At 44.8% G+C, this 17,537-nt stretch overlaps 1 protein-coding gene and 4 non-coding genes across 5 annotated transcripts; all 5 read left to right on the forward strand.

The window, feature by feature from the left end:
- Positions 1-264: 264 nt before the first annotated feature.
- Trnay-gua (transfer RNA tyrosine (anticodon GUA)) lies at positions 265-351 on the forward strand. Its single transcript is given in 2 exon segments — positions 265-301; positions 316-351. It is a non-coding gene; the product is annotated as a tRNA-Tyr (tRNA).
- A 1,653-nt stretch (positions 352-2,004) lies between these two features.
- Positions 2,005-5,457, forward strand: Abt1 (activator of basal transcription 1). Its single transcript, XM_050142628.1, has 3 exons — positions 2,005-2,294; positions 2,772-2,971; positions 3,330-5,457. The coding sequence occupies exons 1-3, from the start codon at positions 2,033-2,035 to the stop codon at positions 3,690-3,692; spliced, it is 825 nt and encodes a 274-aa protein (XP_049998585.1). The 5' UTR covers positions 2,005-2,032; the 3' UTR covers positions 3,693-5,457.
- Positions 5,458-10,111: 4,654 nt separating this feature from the next.
- On the forward strand, positions 10,112-10,184 carry Trnav-aac (transfer RNA valine (anticodon AAC)). Its single transcript has one exon. It is a non-coding gene; the product is annotated as a tRNA-Val (tRNA).
- Positions 10,185-10,372: 188 nt separating this feature from the next.
- Positions 10,373-10,445, forward strand: Trnaa-agc (transfer RNA alanine (anticodon AGC)). Its single transcript has one exon. It is a non-coding gene; the product is annotated as a tRNA-Ala (tRNA).
- A 793-nt stretch (positions 10,446-11,238) lies between these two features.
- On the forward strand, positions 11,239-11,311 carry Trnav-cac (transfer RNA valine (anticodon CAC)). Its single transcript has one exon. It is a non-coding gene; the product is annotated as a tRNA-Val (tRNA).
- The last annotated feature ends 6,226 nt before the right edge of the window (positions 11,312-17,537 follow it).

Below are 17,537 nucleotides of genomic sequence, written 5' to 3' on the forward strand. Positions count from 1 at the left end.
TCAAGGGGATGATGTTTCCCTCCGGAAGAATTCAGGGCACGCACATTCCTAGGAGCAGTTTTTGGAAGTCTATGTGAAACACTTAGGCATTAAGAGCACACATCTCAAACATGTTCTTACACACATGCGGTGTGATCATTAGCTAATTTTAGAATCTCTAGTACTTCAAAAACACTTCCTTATCATTTATTTTACAACAAATCAGATGAATTGCAACAAATCTACCAGCTATTTTATAAGTCTAAAAAACAGTGTTGGCATGTTCCTTCGATAGCTCAGTTGGTAGAGCGGAGGACTGTAGGTGTGATGCTGGTAATCCTTAGGTCGCTGGTTCGAATCCGGCTCGAAGGAATTGCCTTTTGAAAATGGCTCACCATTCACTGGAATACCAGGTTTTTAAAGGAAAACACCGCGAACCAATGTCATGTGAACATACACAATTACAGAAAGAAGCAAAGGCAATAACAACCCCATGAGATTTTCGTGTTCAATCATTGACGAGTCAACGATTCTTCACGGTCCTCTACTATATTCATACTTTTTTAAAAATATTAATTAAATTTTAAAAGGGTCTCTCTTGTAGGCCAGGCTGATCTGGAACTTAACTTCCTTTTTCCACCTCACCATTGCTGATGAAGCAGTCAGTTAAAAATTAAAAGCAGGAGTCTGTTCTCCCCGCACCCGACAAGGAGCAGAGGTAGCCAACAGAAAGTTCAATGAAAGCACCAAAACAAACTCCCGAGAAACCCAGGTTTAATTATCCGGCCTTCAGATGCACCCGAGTTTTACAAATAACGCCCGGAGCCTGCCGACACAGTTGTCCCGGCTTCAGTTCTCTATAATCTTCCTGGCGATGGAGGATGAGAAATTATGTCGGGCCTCGGCGAGGGAACACTTAATCCTCAGAGTCGTCCCAGGCTCCGTGAAGCAGGAGGGACTGTTACTTCACGAAGTCTAGCAGTATCGCTGGCGCCTCGCCAGCTGGATTTAGGAGCCAGAGGCACCGCGGCTGTCACCGCGTGGGTCTCAATAACAAGACCCAGCCACTTAGCGGCGCAGGCGAGCGGCTGGTGTGAGGATCGCGCCCCCTGGCGGCTGCCCCGAGGCTGCGCAGGGTACTGACCGAAGAGCGGCCGGAGAGCAAAACTGAGCGTAGATTCGCGCACGACGGTAGCGAGGGAGAGGTCTTTAAATAACTAACACATTTAAAGATCTCAGTATCCACCAAGTTAAATTTGAAGTCACCAGAGGCGCGTTTAAAATTTAAAAGGACAAACCCGATTACGATTCCAAAATTCTATGTGCAAGTTTATACGCGGCTTCAAAAAACTTTAATTTTAAAATGTTTAAAACTCTGTTGAAATTTCAAATAATGAAAACTTCAAAGCTCTGACTGAAATTTACAAGTTGAACTTCATAAAGCTTTTTAAAAGATGAGTTATCCCCCTCAACCTTATTTGCACCACCGTCCTAAAATAAAATACTGTTTTGGTCTCTGCAACACAAAACTCTCCCAACAAATTCTGAAAAAAAAAAAAAAAAAAGTGAGACACACCAGGACATGTATTTGGTGCATGCACGCAAAAACATTCGTGCACATTGAAAAATAAAAATTGAAAATAGTCCTCGAGAGATTGCCTCAGGCTGGGGTGGCATTCTGCAGGGACTCAATGCCCGTGGGTCCTCCTCTTATTCAAGAGAGAAGTCTGTGGGGTCCGCCCCGCCCTCGCCCCGCCCAGACCCCGCCCTTTTCTCCGCCCTGCTCCGCCCCGCCCCGCCCCGCCACAAACCTGGAATCCAGCTCTGAACGTCCATTCGCGTTTACCTTGTCGGCTCCGCTGCCTCGCAACCGACCACGCCATCTTTTGATTGGTATTCACGGGGTTGTCCCCGCCCCACGCTGCAGACCGGCACACGAAAATTACGTCATAGGCCACTTTTATTCCCCTCCCTGGCCGCAGATCCGCTCGCAGGATGTGCGTCATCGTGTAGCGACACATTTACGGCTGTCGTGCTCTCCGTTTCCGCCATCATGAAAGCCGCGGCGTTGATGGAGGAGCGAAAAGCGCCGATGGAGGAAGGATCGGAGGACGAGGCAGAGGGGAATGCAGATGCGGCGGAGGAGCAAGAGGAGCCCGAGGAAGCGGACTGCGACGGCAGCAGCAAGAAGAAGAAGAGGGTAGTGCCGGGTATTGTTTACCTGGGACACGTCCCGCCGCGATTCCGGCCCTTGCACGTTCGCAACCTGCTCAGCGCCTACGGTGAGGTGGGACGCGTTTTCTTCCAGGCCGAAGGTAAGCCCTGCGTCGAAGGGAGAGGGTGGCGATGCAGGCAGGTGGGCACAATTTATTGCAGGCTGTACACGCATGAGGCGTGGGAGAGACTTTTCCTACTTAGCTGTGAAATCTGTACCATTCACGTCTCTTAGAAGGCTGGGGCGGGGAAAGGAAAATGGAGAGAGTGGGCGGATAGAGTGCAGTAATAAGGCCTGAAAGATACACCTGATGTTCACGTAATCCCTGAAATAGTGTATGATTAGCCTCCTTCAGCCTCTTCCACCTCTTGACGTGCACAGTTTGGAGACGGAGGTGGGAACTGGTGTTCAGGGAGTTGCATTTGAAGAGAGAAATGAGTGAAAGAAAGGACAGCCTGCACCTTTTTCATCAGCAGCTGTGAACTAACACCCGAGCTAGCAGGTTTGAACTTCCGACCAAGCGGAGGTGTGTCTCGGTGGATGCTTGACCAGAATGTTCGCTGTGTTTTGTCCACAGACCGCTTTGTGAGACGCAAAAAGAAGGCAGCTGCGGCTGCAGGAGGGAAGAAGGCAGCTAAGTACAGCAAGGACTATACAGAAGGCTGGGTGGAATTCCGTGACAAGCGCATAGCCAAGCGAGTGGCAGCCAGTCTACATAACACGCCCATGGGTGCCCGCAGGCGCAGCCCCTTCCGTTACGACCTGTGGAACCTCAAGGTGAGATTCTAGGTTTCTCTACCACACTTTATTTTATTTTTAAGATTTATTTATTTATTATGTATACAACTTTCTGCATCCGTGTTTACCCACATGCCAGAGGAGGGCGCCAGATCCCATTACAGATGGTTTGGAGCCACCATGTGGTTGCTGGGAATTGAACTCAGGACCTCTGGAAGAGCAGACAGTGCTCTTAACCACTGAGCCATCTCCCCAGCCCTACCACACTTTAATTAGTCCCTCCCAGCCCTAGCCCAGGCGCACTGTCCCTCTTACCAGCTCTAAACAGCTCCCAGTTTCTTCTCCAGTTTTGGTTGGTCTTCCCTGTCCTGACCTTTTCTTGTTTTCCTGGCCACAGTATTTGCATCGTTTTACTTGGTCGCATCTCAGCGAACACCTTGCCTTTGAGCGCCAGGTACGGAGACAGCGCCTAAGAGCAGAAGTCGCCCAAGCAAAGAGAGAGACTGACTTCTATCTTCAAAGTGTCGAACGGGGAAAACGCTTCCTTGCAGCGGATGGGGATGCTACTCGCCCGAACAGCTCCTGGACATTTACTCAACGTCCCACAGAGCAGGAGCTGAGGGCCCGGAAGACAGCACGGCCAGGAGGGCGGGAACGAGCTCGACTGGCAAACGCCCAGGACCAGGCCCGATCCAACAAAGGGCTCCTTGCCAAGATCTTTGGAGCCCCTCCACCTGCAGAGAGCAAAGAAGAACCATAGCCAGCAAGGGACTCCTGGTGGGAAAGGAAGCCACTTGTACCTACCAGCCCTGCTCTCTGCTGGTCTGTCCCCCGCAGCCCAGGAAGATATTTTCTCTCTATTCCGCAGACCAAGAGTCTGGTAAAAAGACTTTTTTTGCTGGTCTCTTTTACCTACCCTGATCAAATCTTGTAAGTCCCCAGTTGAGAACTTACTCTCCAGGTTGTTACTCCTGGAAGTTTTCTTTTGTTGGACTTCTGGTTGCCTGCCTCTTTCTCAGTGGGCTCCTAACAATTTCTGGCTTGAAAAAGTGTGGATTTGCCTTCCACTAGTGTAGCCATGACAAGCCCATGTGATCCTTGGTAGGCGGCAGAATTAACAGGAATTGGCTTAGTGGCCCAATTTGAAGTTTTTGTTTGAAAATAAAAAATAATTCAAAGCTTCAGAGAAACCCTGTTTTAAAAAACAAAACAAAAAATTGTATGTGTTTAGTTTTTCAGGTGGGAATCATTGAGTGAGTTTCAACTTCTTTTTGAAGCCAAACTCAGTTACTCTGGTGCAGACATGGTGCAGACTCATGACTCATTTTGAGATAGGGCCTCACTCACGTGTTCAGGCTAGCCATGAGTTCATTCTGTAAGTTACTGGTAAGCCTTGAGCTAACTCTGTGGCCAGGTAGGCCCTGAACTTGAAATCCTGTCTCAGCCTCCCAAATAGCTGAGATTATAGGTGTGTGTCAACAAACCTAGCTTCAATGTTATACATACATACATAAATAAAATAATGTGTGTTCCTTTTCTTTGTATGATAAGTTTCTCATCTTGAAGTTATCATGAACCCTATCTTTTAAAATGTTTCAGTACTCATTTTGGTTTGTGCCTTATGTATAAAAATTATACACATGGTAAGAAAGATACTACTAGATGTAGGGAAGAAAGACAGCTGGTGTATGAGCCAGCCCTTCATGGGTCCTTTCCACCTGCCTTTACAACCCCTGTTCCTGTCTCCATTCCCCCTCCTCAGCCCTGTCCACCCTGTGGCTCTGTCACATGAACCACCCTCCTCAGCACCTTTTGAGACTTCTCTTCCAACAGCCTGACACCCTGGCCCTGCTCCCTTCTCTACAAGCTCAGGTGCATTTCTTCGAGAGCAAGTCGGATAGGATGTCAGGCTGGCTTCCCTGGCTTCCCCTCCCTAGGTGGGTGCTCTGCTTCTGTGGAGCTGGAGCACTGATTTCTGTCTGGGATGGCATTCTTCCTATTTTACCGTAATTGTTGTTTGCTTCCTTGGTGTTCTTAGGAATGAAGATTGAACTTTTATCTTTGACTTCTTAGGGTTTCAGTTTGCTTGGTAAATAAATATTCACTACCTCTTTGCGTTGCTGTGAGGAGAGAGATTATAAACATCCTGAAGAATATGTTCTGCACTTTACCTGTGATGTTACATCGGGAACTATTATCTACTTGTGACAGTGGTAAGGAGTGGCAGAAAGGTCTTTGTCTAAAGAGTCACATAGCATAAAGGGAGAGTTGCATCTTCATCGGGGCCGCCGTTTAAACCCACTGTTTCCACATTAAGCGTCTTGTACGGGAGCAATGGTAAGAACAGGGTGAGAGTTAACGGCAGACACTCACCTGGTTCTGTGTGACTAGAGCACACTAATGAGAATTGTTAGCTGGGCTTTGAGAGACGGGCAGGTAGATCTCTGTGAGTTCAAGGTCAAGCTAGTTTACTGGTGAGTTCTAGGATGGCCAGGCCATATTGTCTCAAAAAAAAAAAGAACCAAGTATTAGTGGAGATGCTTCAAAAATAAGACAGCGAAGCAATGGGCATTTTCTACTTTGTAAATATATTTCAGATTTCCAAAGTTAGGTAGGTGTTTAGGGTTCTTATCCTATCCTGTGGAGGAAAGTGGAGCCTGCTACCTCAACTGACTCCAAAGCTCTGCACTGTGACCCTTGTGTTCCCTGGGATAGGCCAGGTTCTGAAAGTACCTTGTTGGCTGTAGGATCTGTAGTGTGGAGTTACAGCCAAAAATGACCCCAGCTTGTCAGTGTGGAATCAAGTGAAGTTAAAGTCATTGTGCCCATATTGACTTAATCTCAGCCGGAAATACATCCAGGATGTGGATTGGCTTGATTTTTTGATGGTTATCCCTGGAAATTATAGCCTGATGTGGGTTAAATGTAAGGAATAGTGCTTTTGCTGTTAAAAATGATTTTTTTAAATAAATTTTTTTATGTGTATTGGTGTTTTGCCTGCATGTATGTCTGCATGAGGATGTTATATCCCCTGGAACTGAAGTTAAAGATAGTTGTGATCTGTCAGGTGGGTGCTGGGAATTGAACCCTGGGCCCTCTGGAAGAACAGCCAGTGTTCTTAACTGCTGAGCTATCTCTCCAGCCCCTTAAATTGGTCTTTTAAAAAAAAAAGACTTCTTATGTATATGTATACCTTCATGTTTGTCTGTGCATAGAGCTCGTTATATCCCCTGCTGACAGCTGTGAACTGCCTTGTGAATGCTGGGAACCCAGGTCTTCAGGAGGAGCAGAGATCCCAGTGACATCAGGAGACGCAGAAGTAACCACTGTCATCTCTGTCACATCCTGGGTGTGTGGGCTGTGGTAACACAGTCACTCTGTTTAAGCCTTTGCTGCTGCTGCAGGCTTCTGAGGTTCGCTCTCTCATAGCTCGGTACTGGAAGCCCCATGGCCCAGTCCTCTACCTAATGAGAGGTCCAAACCAGTCACAGGCTGTGTGCCAAGGGTCAGGAAGACCTCCCACCCTTTGAGATGGCCTTCTCTTCAGGACTACTTCTCTGTTGACTGGAGCCCAGCCCTGCCTGATTGTCAATATCTTTAGTCTTACTTGACGCATGCCCAGCACCAACTCGATCCCCAAAGAAAACCAGCCTCTTAAAATGGAAGAAAATCCTGAAGGTAAAAAGTCAAAGTGGAAATAGGCAGGCGGCAGGACAGGCAGAGAAGCCTTACTTGGCTGGAAACATCACTGTAGTGTGTGGTCACCATGTTCTTCATTCAAACACCTGGTTTGGGATAGCATACAATCCCACGCCTGTGACTACCTAGACCGTGAGTTAATCTTTTTCCTGATGCTGACATTTCTGCTTCAGATGTTAACCTAGGGCAGTTGCTGTAGACACTGAGGGTGCTGCTCCAAGGAACGGACCAGGAAAAGGGGGGCAGCAGAACAAGCAGTGTGAGGGGCATCAGAGTTGAGGCATTTGCTCTCCTCCCCAGAAGGATAGGCAGGAACCCAACCAATGAGGCTTTTTTCTTTCATTTTCTTACATGAAGACAGGGCCTCTCAATCCTACTTCACCTCAAAGTGCTGAGATCTAGGCAGACCAGTTCCTATCAGTTTCAGACTCCTGGGTTCCTGTTTGGAGACCATAGAAACTCTTTCTAGGTTCCTCCCTCCGAGTGAGGTTAGGGATTTGAATCTGTCAGAAAATGGGGCTTCAGGAGAGATGATCTAGAGGTGATCTAGGACCAGGGAGAGAACGGAGCAGGTGAAAGTCCTTCCCGCCAAGACCGAGGACCTGAGTTTGATCTCTGGAATCTGCAAAGAGCACCAACTCCTGCATTTGTCCCGATTTCTGCACAGGAGAGCTGCCACTCACTCCTCCCCTGCTTCCTAAAAATACAGGTAAAAGAATGAAAAACAAAAGACTTTACATCTGCTAAGCCGAGAAGCTGGAGGGGAGACAAATGTGAAGGCCAGTAGATGTCAACAACGTTAAGAAAGTGGATCACTGAGAAAGCACAGGAAAGTTCCAAGAACGTTCCAAGAATGTTGGTTGAAGCTCCAAGAATGACCTAAGAGAGGCTGGAGGGACAATAGTGACCCTGTCTATGGGCCAAAAATTTCTTGTTGCCTGGATGTGGCCCGTTGCCTATCATGAACGTGTTTTTGGTTTAAAGTGTTCCCTTTCTTCCGGGAAGTTGGGGGCGTTGGCTGTATCAATATATTCCACCCATGTCATGAAAATCTTCAGAAAGCTTCTTCCTGATACGTTCCTCAAAAAGCCCGGTTATAACTTGCATTTGGTCACCACACACTAGGAAGGTCTGCGGGAGGTCCAAAAACGTTTCTTGAAGAAAAAGATAAGAACCTGTCACCGGTCCAGCAGCAGCATCTCCTGTACCGCCCCACTTTGCAAGGAGAGCGTCCATCTAAAGACTTGGCTCTGTTTTAAACCTCCCCTACGAGAATGAACACAAAAAAAACCCGGCAGCTCATCCTGCTCAATTTTCTTTGATAAACAACCTTTGCAGTTCACATCGAAAGAAGCTACCACAGCTTCATAACCAACAGAGAGAGACTTTGTAGGCAATCGGAATGCCCCGGGCGGACAGGCATCAACACTACCCAAGAGCTGCATCTAATCGTCCCTGACGGAGGGGAACTTCCCGCCGCAAGAGGGCGCTGTGGATTGTGTTTCTGCCTAGGGCCTGGTGCTGAGGTGTGAGTCCTGGGCTTGGCAGGATGAACTGTACTTTGCCTTGGTCTCTCAGCCAAGGCTCTGTGGGTCTTGAACCATTCTCTACTGTGTGCATGCGCCACCTCTGCGCTCAAGTGCATGCTGAGTAGCAGAATGGCAACCTCTGGTGGGGACTGAAGAATCTAAAACACTGTAGAATCGACAAAGTCAGGGAAGCTGTAGCATCAGCACAAAGATCAGCAGCATTTCTAAACACTAGCAAAAAATCCCTGAAAGTTTTTTAAAAAATCCATTTACAGTAGCTATAAAATAATAACAATGCATTTATCCTGCAGGCTGAAAACTATAAGATTTAAAATGACATAAAATCAGTGAAAGAAACAACAGCACTTTCAGAAGAAAAAAAGTAGATTCATTATACTATCTGATTCAAAAATAAATATATCCTACAAGGTTATAATGACCCAAACACTGTGATACTGACATTAAAAACGTGTAGGCCAACGAAACAGAATAGAGAATTCAGAAATAAATCCATGGATGTATACCCAGTCCATTCTTCAAAGGTTGTTAAGATACAGCTGGAGGGGGCAGGGCATCTGGGAAGTATTTGACTCACGGCTGCAATCCCAACACTCAGGAGTCTGAAGTTGGAGGATTCACAGGTTTGAACAGGCGTGGGCTATACAGTGAGTTCTAGGCCAGCTTGGGGTTGTAGGTGCATCCATCTCCAAGAAACAACAACACAATAGCATAACTAAAAGAGAAGAAAAATGTGAGGGCACACAGGGAAAGAACGCTTTCTCCAGTACACAGTGTTGGGATAACTGGATATCTGCGTGCAGAAGAATGGGATTCAGTGCATCTCACACAGCAGGGGCAAATACCAAATACATTATAGAAGACTTCAATGTAAGACCTGAAACCATAGAACAACCAGAAGAATGTAGCGGGAAAACACAATGGCATGAGTCTGGGTGAGATTTTGGGTGTATTTTAAAAGCACAGGCTACCAAAGCATAGACAGAACGCACAGGCTTCTTACCCTGAAACACAGGTTTCTGCACAGAGAAGGAAAGAACCGGCAGAGCCGCAGGCGCCTACGGAGTGGGAGAAAGCATGGACAATCGCACATCGGGTGAGGGTTTGCTGCCCACACGCACACCAAGCACTACAGCTGGAAAACAAACAGCCTGGCAAAGTGGGGCAAAGGATCAGAATGGGCAAGTTTCAAAGAAGACAAATGACAAACTGACCTCTGAAAATGTGCCCAGTTCATCGGTGACCAAGAAAATGAGAATCAAAACCCCGTGACGTAGGCCTCACTCCTATCCTTCCAGAAAGAGGAAAGAGAAAAGAGCTGGTGTTCCTGAGGCGTGGAGAAAGGAGGGTGCTTGCTCAGTTTTGATGAGATGTAAATTATTACAGCCGTTAAAGGAATTAGACTGAAAAGTCCTTTAGTAATTTAGCAATAGGGCACACCGCCAGGCCTGACTCACTCTTGCTCTGTCCATGGTAAGCATCCTTGTCTTCTGAGACACCGGCTCCTCCACATTCTCAGAAGGATTTTTCCCCAAAAACCCAGGTACGGAATTAAGCTACTGTCTATCAGGACAGATGAAAACAGTAGATAAACATGGAACATTAGCTTCGCAGCCTTTTGTAAAGCGGCTCTGTCATTTGCAACCACTGGAATAAAGCTGGGGACATGGTGTTAAGTGAGGCGAACCAGCCACTGAGGGACAAATTCCACAGAACTTCACTTAAAGAGTATGGAACCCGAGTGCTCAGCTGGCAGCGGCAGAGAAGAGTGGAGCCACTAAGGGGCTGGTCATGGAGGGGGCGGTCACCTTAGTTACTTTTATTTAGCTAGCCCATGATACAAATGTATACAACGAATACCACCATCGGATCATTTACTGAGGTAATTTTTTTAAATTTATCTTTAAACTAACTAATTATTGCATTGTGTAGAGTTTCCGTAGTGTAGTGGTTATCACGCTCGCCTAACACGCGAGAGGTCCCCGGTTCGAAACCGGGCGGAAACAGAAATGGTAACCTTTTTCTGTCAGCTAACTCCCTACAGTTTTCAGCCGTTACCACATAAGAATCTCGGCTCGTAAGTTTTGTTTTCACTGTATGTTTTCATGGGCCCTGGATATAGCAGGTAAACTTTCTGAGGAACAGTGGGTTCAATGGGTCTCCAAGAAAGTCCAAGAAAACTAAGAAGAACATCGGGGGATTAGCTCAAATGGTAGAGCGCTCGCTTAGCATGCGAGAGGTAGTGGGATCGATGCCCACATCCTCCAGTTTATTACCTCTGAAACAACGTTTCTATTGAGATGCTGATTTTGCCTTTGGAATGACTATCTCAACTGCGCTGACTTGAGAACTGCACATTTGAACAATATTCGGAAGCGTCTCTGGCTAGGCATTAAGTCAGAACTTCTGGTCCTTCTCTCTTATCCACACCATGCTGTAAGTTCCCTGCAGGCCTCTCTAGACTCTTTCTTTTCCTAGTCTCTTTGCCCCTAAACCTTGTTGAAGGGCTGCTCAGAGCCTCACTGGAGCCCTGCACTGCAACCGACGGCTTCGCCTGAACAAACTCGGCCTGAGTGGAATCCACTCTACTGCTCTCAATTTTCCTTTTCTAAGCTCAGAGAGGGTGTGTGTGTGTGTGTGTGTGTGTGTGTGTGTGTGTGTAAATCCTTTGCTTAACAGGTTGCTGTGTCTTTTTGCGTCACTTGTCCGGGTTCTCTCAAAAGCTCTCCAGTGTCAACACCTCGAGGTGTCTCCAGGTTATCAGGCTCCTTCCCTCCCTGTGTTTTTCTCGCACGCGGTTCCTCTGCGATGCTGCATCTCCACCCCGGAATTCCTACATCCGCGCTTCTCCCTCCCGGAGGTCTCTCCCCTTGGTGCGCCGCCCAAGCCGCATTTATTAATCTTTCCCCGGGCCGTGTCTCCTCTCCACTATGGCTTTTATCTTTGTTTTGGTCGCCTTCATTGCAGTTCTTTCTGTAAATGTGGATCTGTAACTTTTGGAGGACTCTTTAGAAAGTGTACAAATTTTTGTCTTTCACAGTAAAATAGCCAAAACAGCGGGTTTCCGTAGTGTAGTGGTTATCACGCTCGCCTCACACGCGAGAGGTCCCCGGTTCGAAACCGGGCGGAAACAATGTTGGTTTTTCTTGTTCTTGGATTTTTCAATGGAGACCTTCTTTCTGGATCAGTCCTAAGGGAACACATTCTCCATCCTCTTCTAAGAACAAGCAAAGGAAACCTGACCATCCCACTACCACCAGGAATTTGTTGACTCTCCACGTTTCTTCAAACCCCACTTCCCTCTCATCATGTCTCTTTGTCTTAGAGCCGTGGTTCTCAATCTTCCTAAATCTGAGATACTTCAATATAGTTGTTCATATTGCGCTGACCCCCAACCATAAAATTCTTTCCGTTGCTAATTCATAGCTATAATTTTGCTGCTCTTATGAATCATAATGTAAATATCCTTTTCCCCCGGTTATTTTGGGCGACTCGAATACCCCCCACACCCCGAATTGGTCGTGACCCACAGGTTAAGAATCTCTCTCTCTCTCTCTCTCTCTCTCTCTCTCTCTCTCTCTCTCTCTCTCTCTCAGCAAATGGTATAAGCAAGCATAAGCTTTTGTCTGAACAGCTTCTGAGAATATTGTCTATGAGAACCTCGGCTCTGCGTTTTGGGACTTGATGACTAGCCAGGAGGTCCTGGGGACGCCGCTACAAAGAAAAGGGACCAGAAAGTCCAGGGCCGGCTGTTTTGTTACTTTGAATCTGTTTGCTCCTTATTTCTTCTTAGTCAAGGTTTCTATTGCTATGATGAAACACCATGACCAAAAAGCAAGTTGGGGATGAAAGGGTTTGTTCAACTCCTGCTTCCACATTGCTGTTCATCACCAGAGGACGTCAGGACGGACCTGAAACAGGGCAGGAACCTGGAGGCACGAGCTGATGCAGAAGTCATGGAGGGGTGCTGCTTACTGACTTGCTTCCCCTGGCTTGTTCAGCCTGCTTTCTTATAGAACCCAGAACCAGCAGCCCAGGGATGACATCATCCACCATGGGTTGGACCCTCCTCCCTCACTTCACTAATTGAGAAAATGCCTTACAGCTGGCTCTCAAGGCAGCATTTCCTCAACTCAGGCTCCTTCCTCTATGACGAGAGTAGCTTGTGTCAGGTTAGCACAAAAAACCAGCCAGTACACTTTCCCTGTGCCATTAACTCACCTCTCATTCATCTGTGGTTTGATTTCTTTCTTTGTGATTCTTTCTGTTGATGTAGATATGTAACTTCTGGATGGCAACTTAGCAGGAGACTGTAACTGTCCTGGACAGTAGAGTAACAAGCTGCCTAGAGAGGTGTTTTTGTAGTGTAGTGGTTATCACGTCCACCAGGAAGACCCGACTCACTGAAATGCAAAAGCAAGGTTTATTGTGTGCACAATGCAAGCTGGCAGGGACCTTGTCAAAGCAACGGGTGACAAAGCAGTAGTGACAAGAGGGGGTAGCCCAACCTTCTAGAGGGGATTATTTAAAGGCAAAACCCAGCAAAGTTACATTAGCAGGTGTGGGGTGACTGGTTCAATCCTGATTGTCTTGTGTCTAGAGACTTTTCAGAAATTTTATTTTTGAACTTCACCTGTTGTTTTTCGGCTGATCATAGGGTGGGGACATTCAGTGGTTATCTGTGCTTTCCAGTTGACTACCCTGTTACTTTTGCCCCTAGCCATTTCTGAGGACTGGAATGTTTTATGAGAAATAGCTTAAACAAGACAAAATGGAGGAACTTTGGTTCTTCACTGACAACCAAGAATAGCCATTACATGCAGACCCAGATGGAAGCAGAGGACACAACAGGATGGTAGGCACAGAGCACAACCTTGAGGACCATCTACTTGCTCTTCAGGGAATGGAGAACCCCCTGTGTTACTTTTCAACAAAGGAGAACGGGAAGGAAAGACTTCTGAGGGAAGAGAATGCCAGAGGACCGAAACAAGTGGGAGAAGAGGTGCAAAGGGCAGTTGTAACTCTTCCTGCTCTGTTTAGACGAAAACCAGAGGGGTGTGGACACCGTCATTCTGTGTATGAGATGCTTCAGATCCAGCACTAGCCGACATGGTGCAATTTCCAATGATGCTATGGTCTTTAAAAGCTGCAAGTGGATGCAGGGTGCTTGGAGACTCAGACTCAGTATTTCTAACATGAAGCTGCTGATGGGAGGGGCTAAGATGCAACCTCAGGTCTGCCAGTCTCCTCACCAGCAGACCCTGAAGTCCATCCTCAGGGGAAGGAGGTCTCCTTTTCTACCCGGGGTCTATTAGTTGCTTGCATTGACGGTGGGTGACAAGGAAGGACTGTGGAGAATTCCAAGTCACAACTGAAGAAATACAATCACAACTACTGATGGTGATCATATTAATATCAATTCCTGGTTGTTTTATGAGATGGGTTGTGAGGAGAGTCAGGCTACACTGGGCACTGCAAGAATATGTTTGCTCTTCCTTGCTATTGTGTGATGGAGCAGCTTGGTGCTGTGAAGATTCATGGCTGCAGCTGAGGCACAAAGAGGGCTGTGCAGTCATGCACTTGTTTATTCCTCTAACAGTGGATCCTGGTGATCTACATTGTGCAATGGTTGCTATGGTTGTAATGTTATTGATTGATTTACATATATTGAACCATCCCTGCATCTCTGGGATGAAGCCTTTTTGATTGTGGTATATGTCTTAGAGGTTCTATTAATATGAAGAGACACCATGACCAGGAGAACATTATTTTTTTAATTTTTCATTTATTTTACATACCAAACACAGTTTCCTCTCCCTCCTTTCCTCCCCGCCCCACACTCCCAGAGCAACTCTTATAAAGGAAAACATCTAATTGGGGTGGCTTGCTTACAGTTTAGATGTTCAGTCCATTATCACCATGGTGGGACATGACGGCATGCAGGCAGACAGGGTACTGGAGAAGTAACTGAGAGTCGTACATCTTGCATACAACAAGAAGACGACTTTGGGTCACACTGTGCAATGCTTGAGCAAAAGAGACCTGAAAGCCCACCCCACGGTGTCACACTTCATCTAACAAGGTCACACCTACTTCAACAAGGTCACATCTCCTAATAGTGCCACTTCTTTGGGGGCCATTTTCTTTTAAAGAACCACAGTAGATAATATTTTTGCTATGTTCATGAATTCTGTTTGCAAGTATTTTTTAAGATTTATTTATTTATTATGCTCTCTGATAAATAAAAAAAACTTATGGGATTTTTTTTTTGCTTTATGTCTAAAAGCCACTTATGAGCGAGTATGTATTTTATTTGTCTTTCTGGGTCTGGGTTACCTCACTCAATATGATGTTTTCTAGATCCATTTGCCCGCAAATTTCAAGATGTCATTATTTTTCTCTGCTGTGTAGTATTCCATTGTATAAATGTACCACATCTTCTTTATCCATTCTTCAGTCGAGTAACATTTGGGTTGTTTCTAGGTTCTGGCTGTGACAAATAATGCTGCTACAAATATAGTTGAGCACATGACCTTGAGGTATGATTGAGCATCCTTTGGGTATTTGCCCAAAAGTGGTATTACTGGGTCTTGTGGAAGGTTGTTTCCTAATTTTCTGAGAAATCGCCATACTGGGTTCCAAAGTGGATGTATTAGTTTGCACTCCCACCAGCAACGCAGGGTGTTCCTTTTTACCTACATCCTCTACAGCATAAATTTCCATTAGTGTTTTTGATCTTGACCATGCTTACAGGTGTAAGATGGAATCTCAGAGTTGTTTTGATTTGCATTTCTCTGATGACGAAGGATGTTGAACATTTCCTTAAGTATCTTTCAGCCATTTTAGATTCATCTGTTGAGAGTTTTCTGTTTAGATCTCTACCTCATTTTTATTGGATTATTTCTTATTTGATGACCAATTTCTTGAGTTCTATGTATATTTTGGAGATCAGCCCTCTGTCCAATTGATGAAGATTTTTTTCCCCATTATGTAGGGTGCCATTTTGCCTTGTTGACTGTGTCCTTTCTGTTTGCAAATATTTTACTGAGAATTTCGACATATATAACCATAAGTGATATTGGTCTATAATTTTTTGTTGGTTTTTATGTGGTTTTGGTGTCAGGGTATTAGAACATTTGAAAAAAGAATTAGGATATGTTCCTTCAGTTACTATTTTGTGAAGGAATTGTTGATTTTTCTTTTAAGGTCTGGTAGAATTCTGCACTGGTTTTCTTTTGTTTTTGCTATTTGTTTTGTTTTGTTTGAGTGAGTTCTTCTATTTTATTAGAGGTTCTGGACAAATTTAAATTGGTCTTAACTTTGATAGATCGTGTATATCTTTTATTTCCTTTAAGTTTTCCACAATTTGGTAAAATAAAGATTTTCAAAGTATGTCCTGATAATTCTCTGAATTTCCTCAGTGTCTACTGTAATGTCCCCTTTTCATTCCTACTTTTGGTAACATGAATGATTTCCTTGGGTTTTATTTAATTTGACTAAAAGTTTGTCAATCATGTTGATTTTCTCAAAGAACTAACTCATTCCATTGATTCTTTGAGTTGTGTTTTCTATGTTTGTCTCTGTTTCACCGGGTTCTTGCTGGAGTTTGTTTCCTGATGTCTGCTCTGTGGGGTGTTACTCCTTCTTGTCATTGTCTCGAGCTCTCAGAACAAGGCTTGTGTCACTAGGTTACTGCTGTGAGATCTCTCCAGACTTCCGACGCACTCATTTAGAACTGTGAACTGGCCTCTTAGAACTGCCTTCCTTGTGTCCAATAGGTGTGGATATGGTGTGCTTTGTTTTTATTTGACTAAACAATAATTTAATTTCTTTCTTGATTTCTGTCTTGACCCATTTTTCATTTAGTAGTGAATTGTTCAGTTTCCACCCTTTGTATACTTTCTGCCACTGTTGATATCTTGCTTTAGTCCACAGGGATTGGATAGGCTATGGTAGAATGTTATTTCAATTCTCTTGTATCTGTCAAGAACTGCCTTGTATCCTAGTACGTGCTATTTTTGGAACAAGTCCCATGAGTTGCTGAAAAGAAAGTGTATTCTGTAACCTTTAGCTGGAATGTTCTGTAGACGTCTGCTAGGTCCATTTGACTTGTGCCGTCAACTCCAGCATTTCTGCAGGATGACGTGTCTATGGAGGAAGGTGTGGAACGGAGGCCACCCACCACCATTGTGTGAGGACAAATGTGTGGTTTTGCCTGTAGTAATATTTATTTTTATGAACTTGAGTGCCCTTGTGTTGGTGCATAACTGTTCACTATTACAATATCTTCTTGGTGAGTTTTCCTTTAAAGGGTATGAAATGTCCTTCCCTATCTCTTCTGGTCAGTTTTGATTAGAAGTCTATTTTGTCTGATATTAAAATAAGCACACCTGCTTGCTTCTAGGGTCCTTGCACTTGAAATTCCTTTTTCCATCCTTTTCCCTGAGGTGATAGGTATCCTTGACAATGTGGATCCTTGCTTGGAATCAGCAGAAAGACAGTCTGTTTTCTAATCTAATTAGTCAGTCTGTTAGCAATGAGCAGTGTTTATTGATTTCTTGTCTTTTCCTGTTCATGTGTGAGATTATCCCCCTCTCATGATTTCCTGTCCTGGAATTATTTTTCTCTTGTATCTTTTTGGATGTGGCTAACCTCACACTGAAGTTTTCCTTCTAACATTTTCTATAGAACTAGATTGGGAGATAGAAATTATTTGTTTTGTCAGGAATGTTTTTGTTTCCCTGATGACTGTGATTGATAGTTTTGCTGGGTATAGCAGTCTGGACTGGCATCTGTAGTCTCTCTGAGTTCTAGAATGTCTGTCCAGGTTGTACTGTCTTTAGAGTATCCACTGAGAAGTCAGTGCCTATTCTAAAATGCATGCCTTCATTAGAATTTTTAAAACTTTTAGAACTTCTAAGAATTTATAAAACTTAAAGAATTTTGTAAGTCTTTAAAATATTTTTTGTAAGACTTATAAAGATATAACATTATAAGATGATCTTTTCCCCTTGAAGCTTCTAATATTGTTTCTTTGTTCTGTATATTGAGTATTTGATTATTATGTGTTATGGGGAATTTCTTTTATGCTCCTGTCTATTTACTGTTCTGTGGCTTCTTGTACTTGAACAGGCACCTCTTTATTTAGATTGGTTAAATTTTCTTCCAAGATTGTGTTAAGAGCATTTTTTGCCCAGATGGTGGTAGCTTGTGCCTTTAATCCAGTGGTGGGGACAGAGGCAGGCAGATCTCTTTGAGTATGAGGCCAGCCTAGTCTAAAAAGAGAGTGCAGAATAGCCAGAGCTACACAGAGAGACCCTGCCTCAAAAAAAAAAAAAAAAAAAAAAAAAAAAAAAAAA

The sequence above is a fragment of the Alexandromys fortis genome, unplaced genomic scaffold (assembly GCF_014885135.2).
Source record: "Alexandromys fortis isolate MF-2015 unplaced genomic scaffold, M_Fortis_MF-2015_v1.1 scaffold_5, whole genome shotgun sequence".
NCBI lineage: Eukaryota > Metazoa > Chordata > Mammalia > Rodentia > Cricetidae > Alexandromys > Alexandromys fortis.

Excerpts from the sequence above, each read along its gene's own strand:
- Abt1 (XM_050142628.1), top strand. The coding sequence starts at position 2,033 with ATGAAAGCCGCGGCGTTGATGGAGGAGCGAAAAGCGCCGATGGAGGAA. Across the intron at positions 2,295-2,771 it reads CGTTTTCTTCCAGGCCGAAG|ACCGCTTTGTGAGACGCAAA; the intron begins GTAAGCCCTGCG and ends TTTTGTCCACAG. Across the intron at positions 2,972-3,329 it reads ACGACCTGTGGAACCTCAAG|TATTTGCATCGTTTTACTTG; the intron begins GTGAGATTCTAG and ends TCCTGGCCACAG.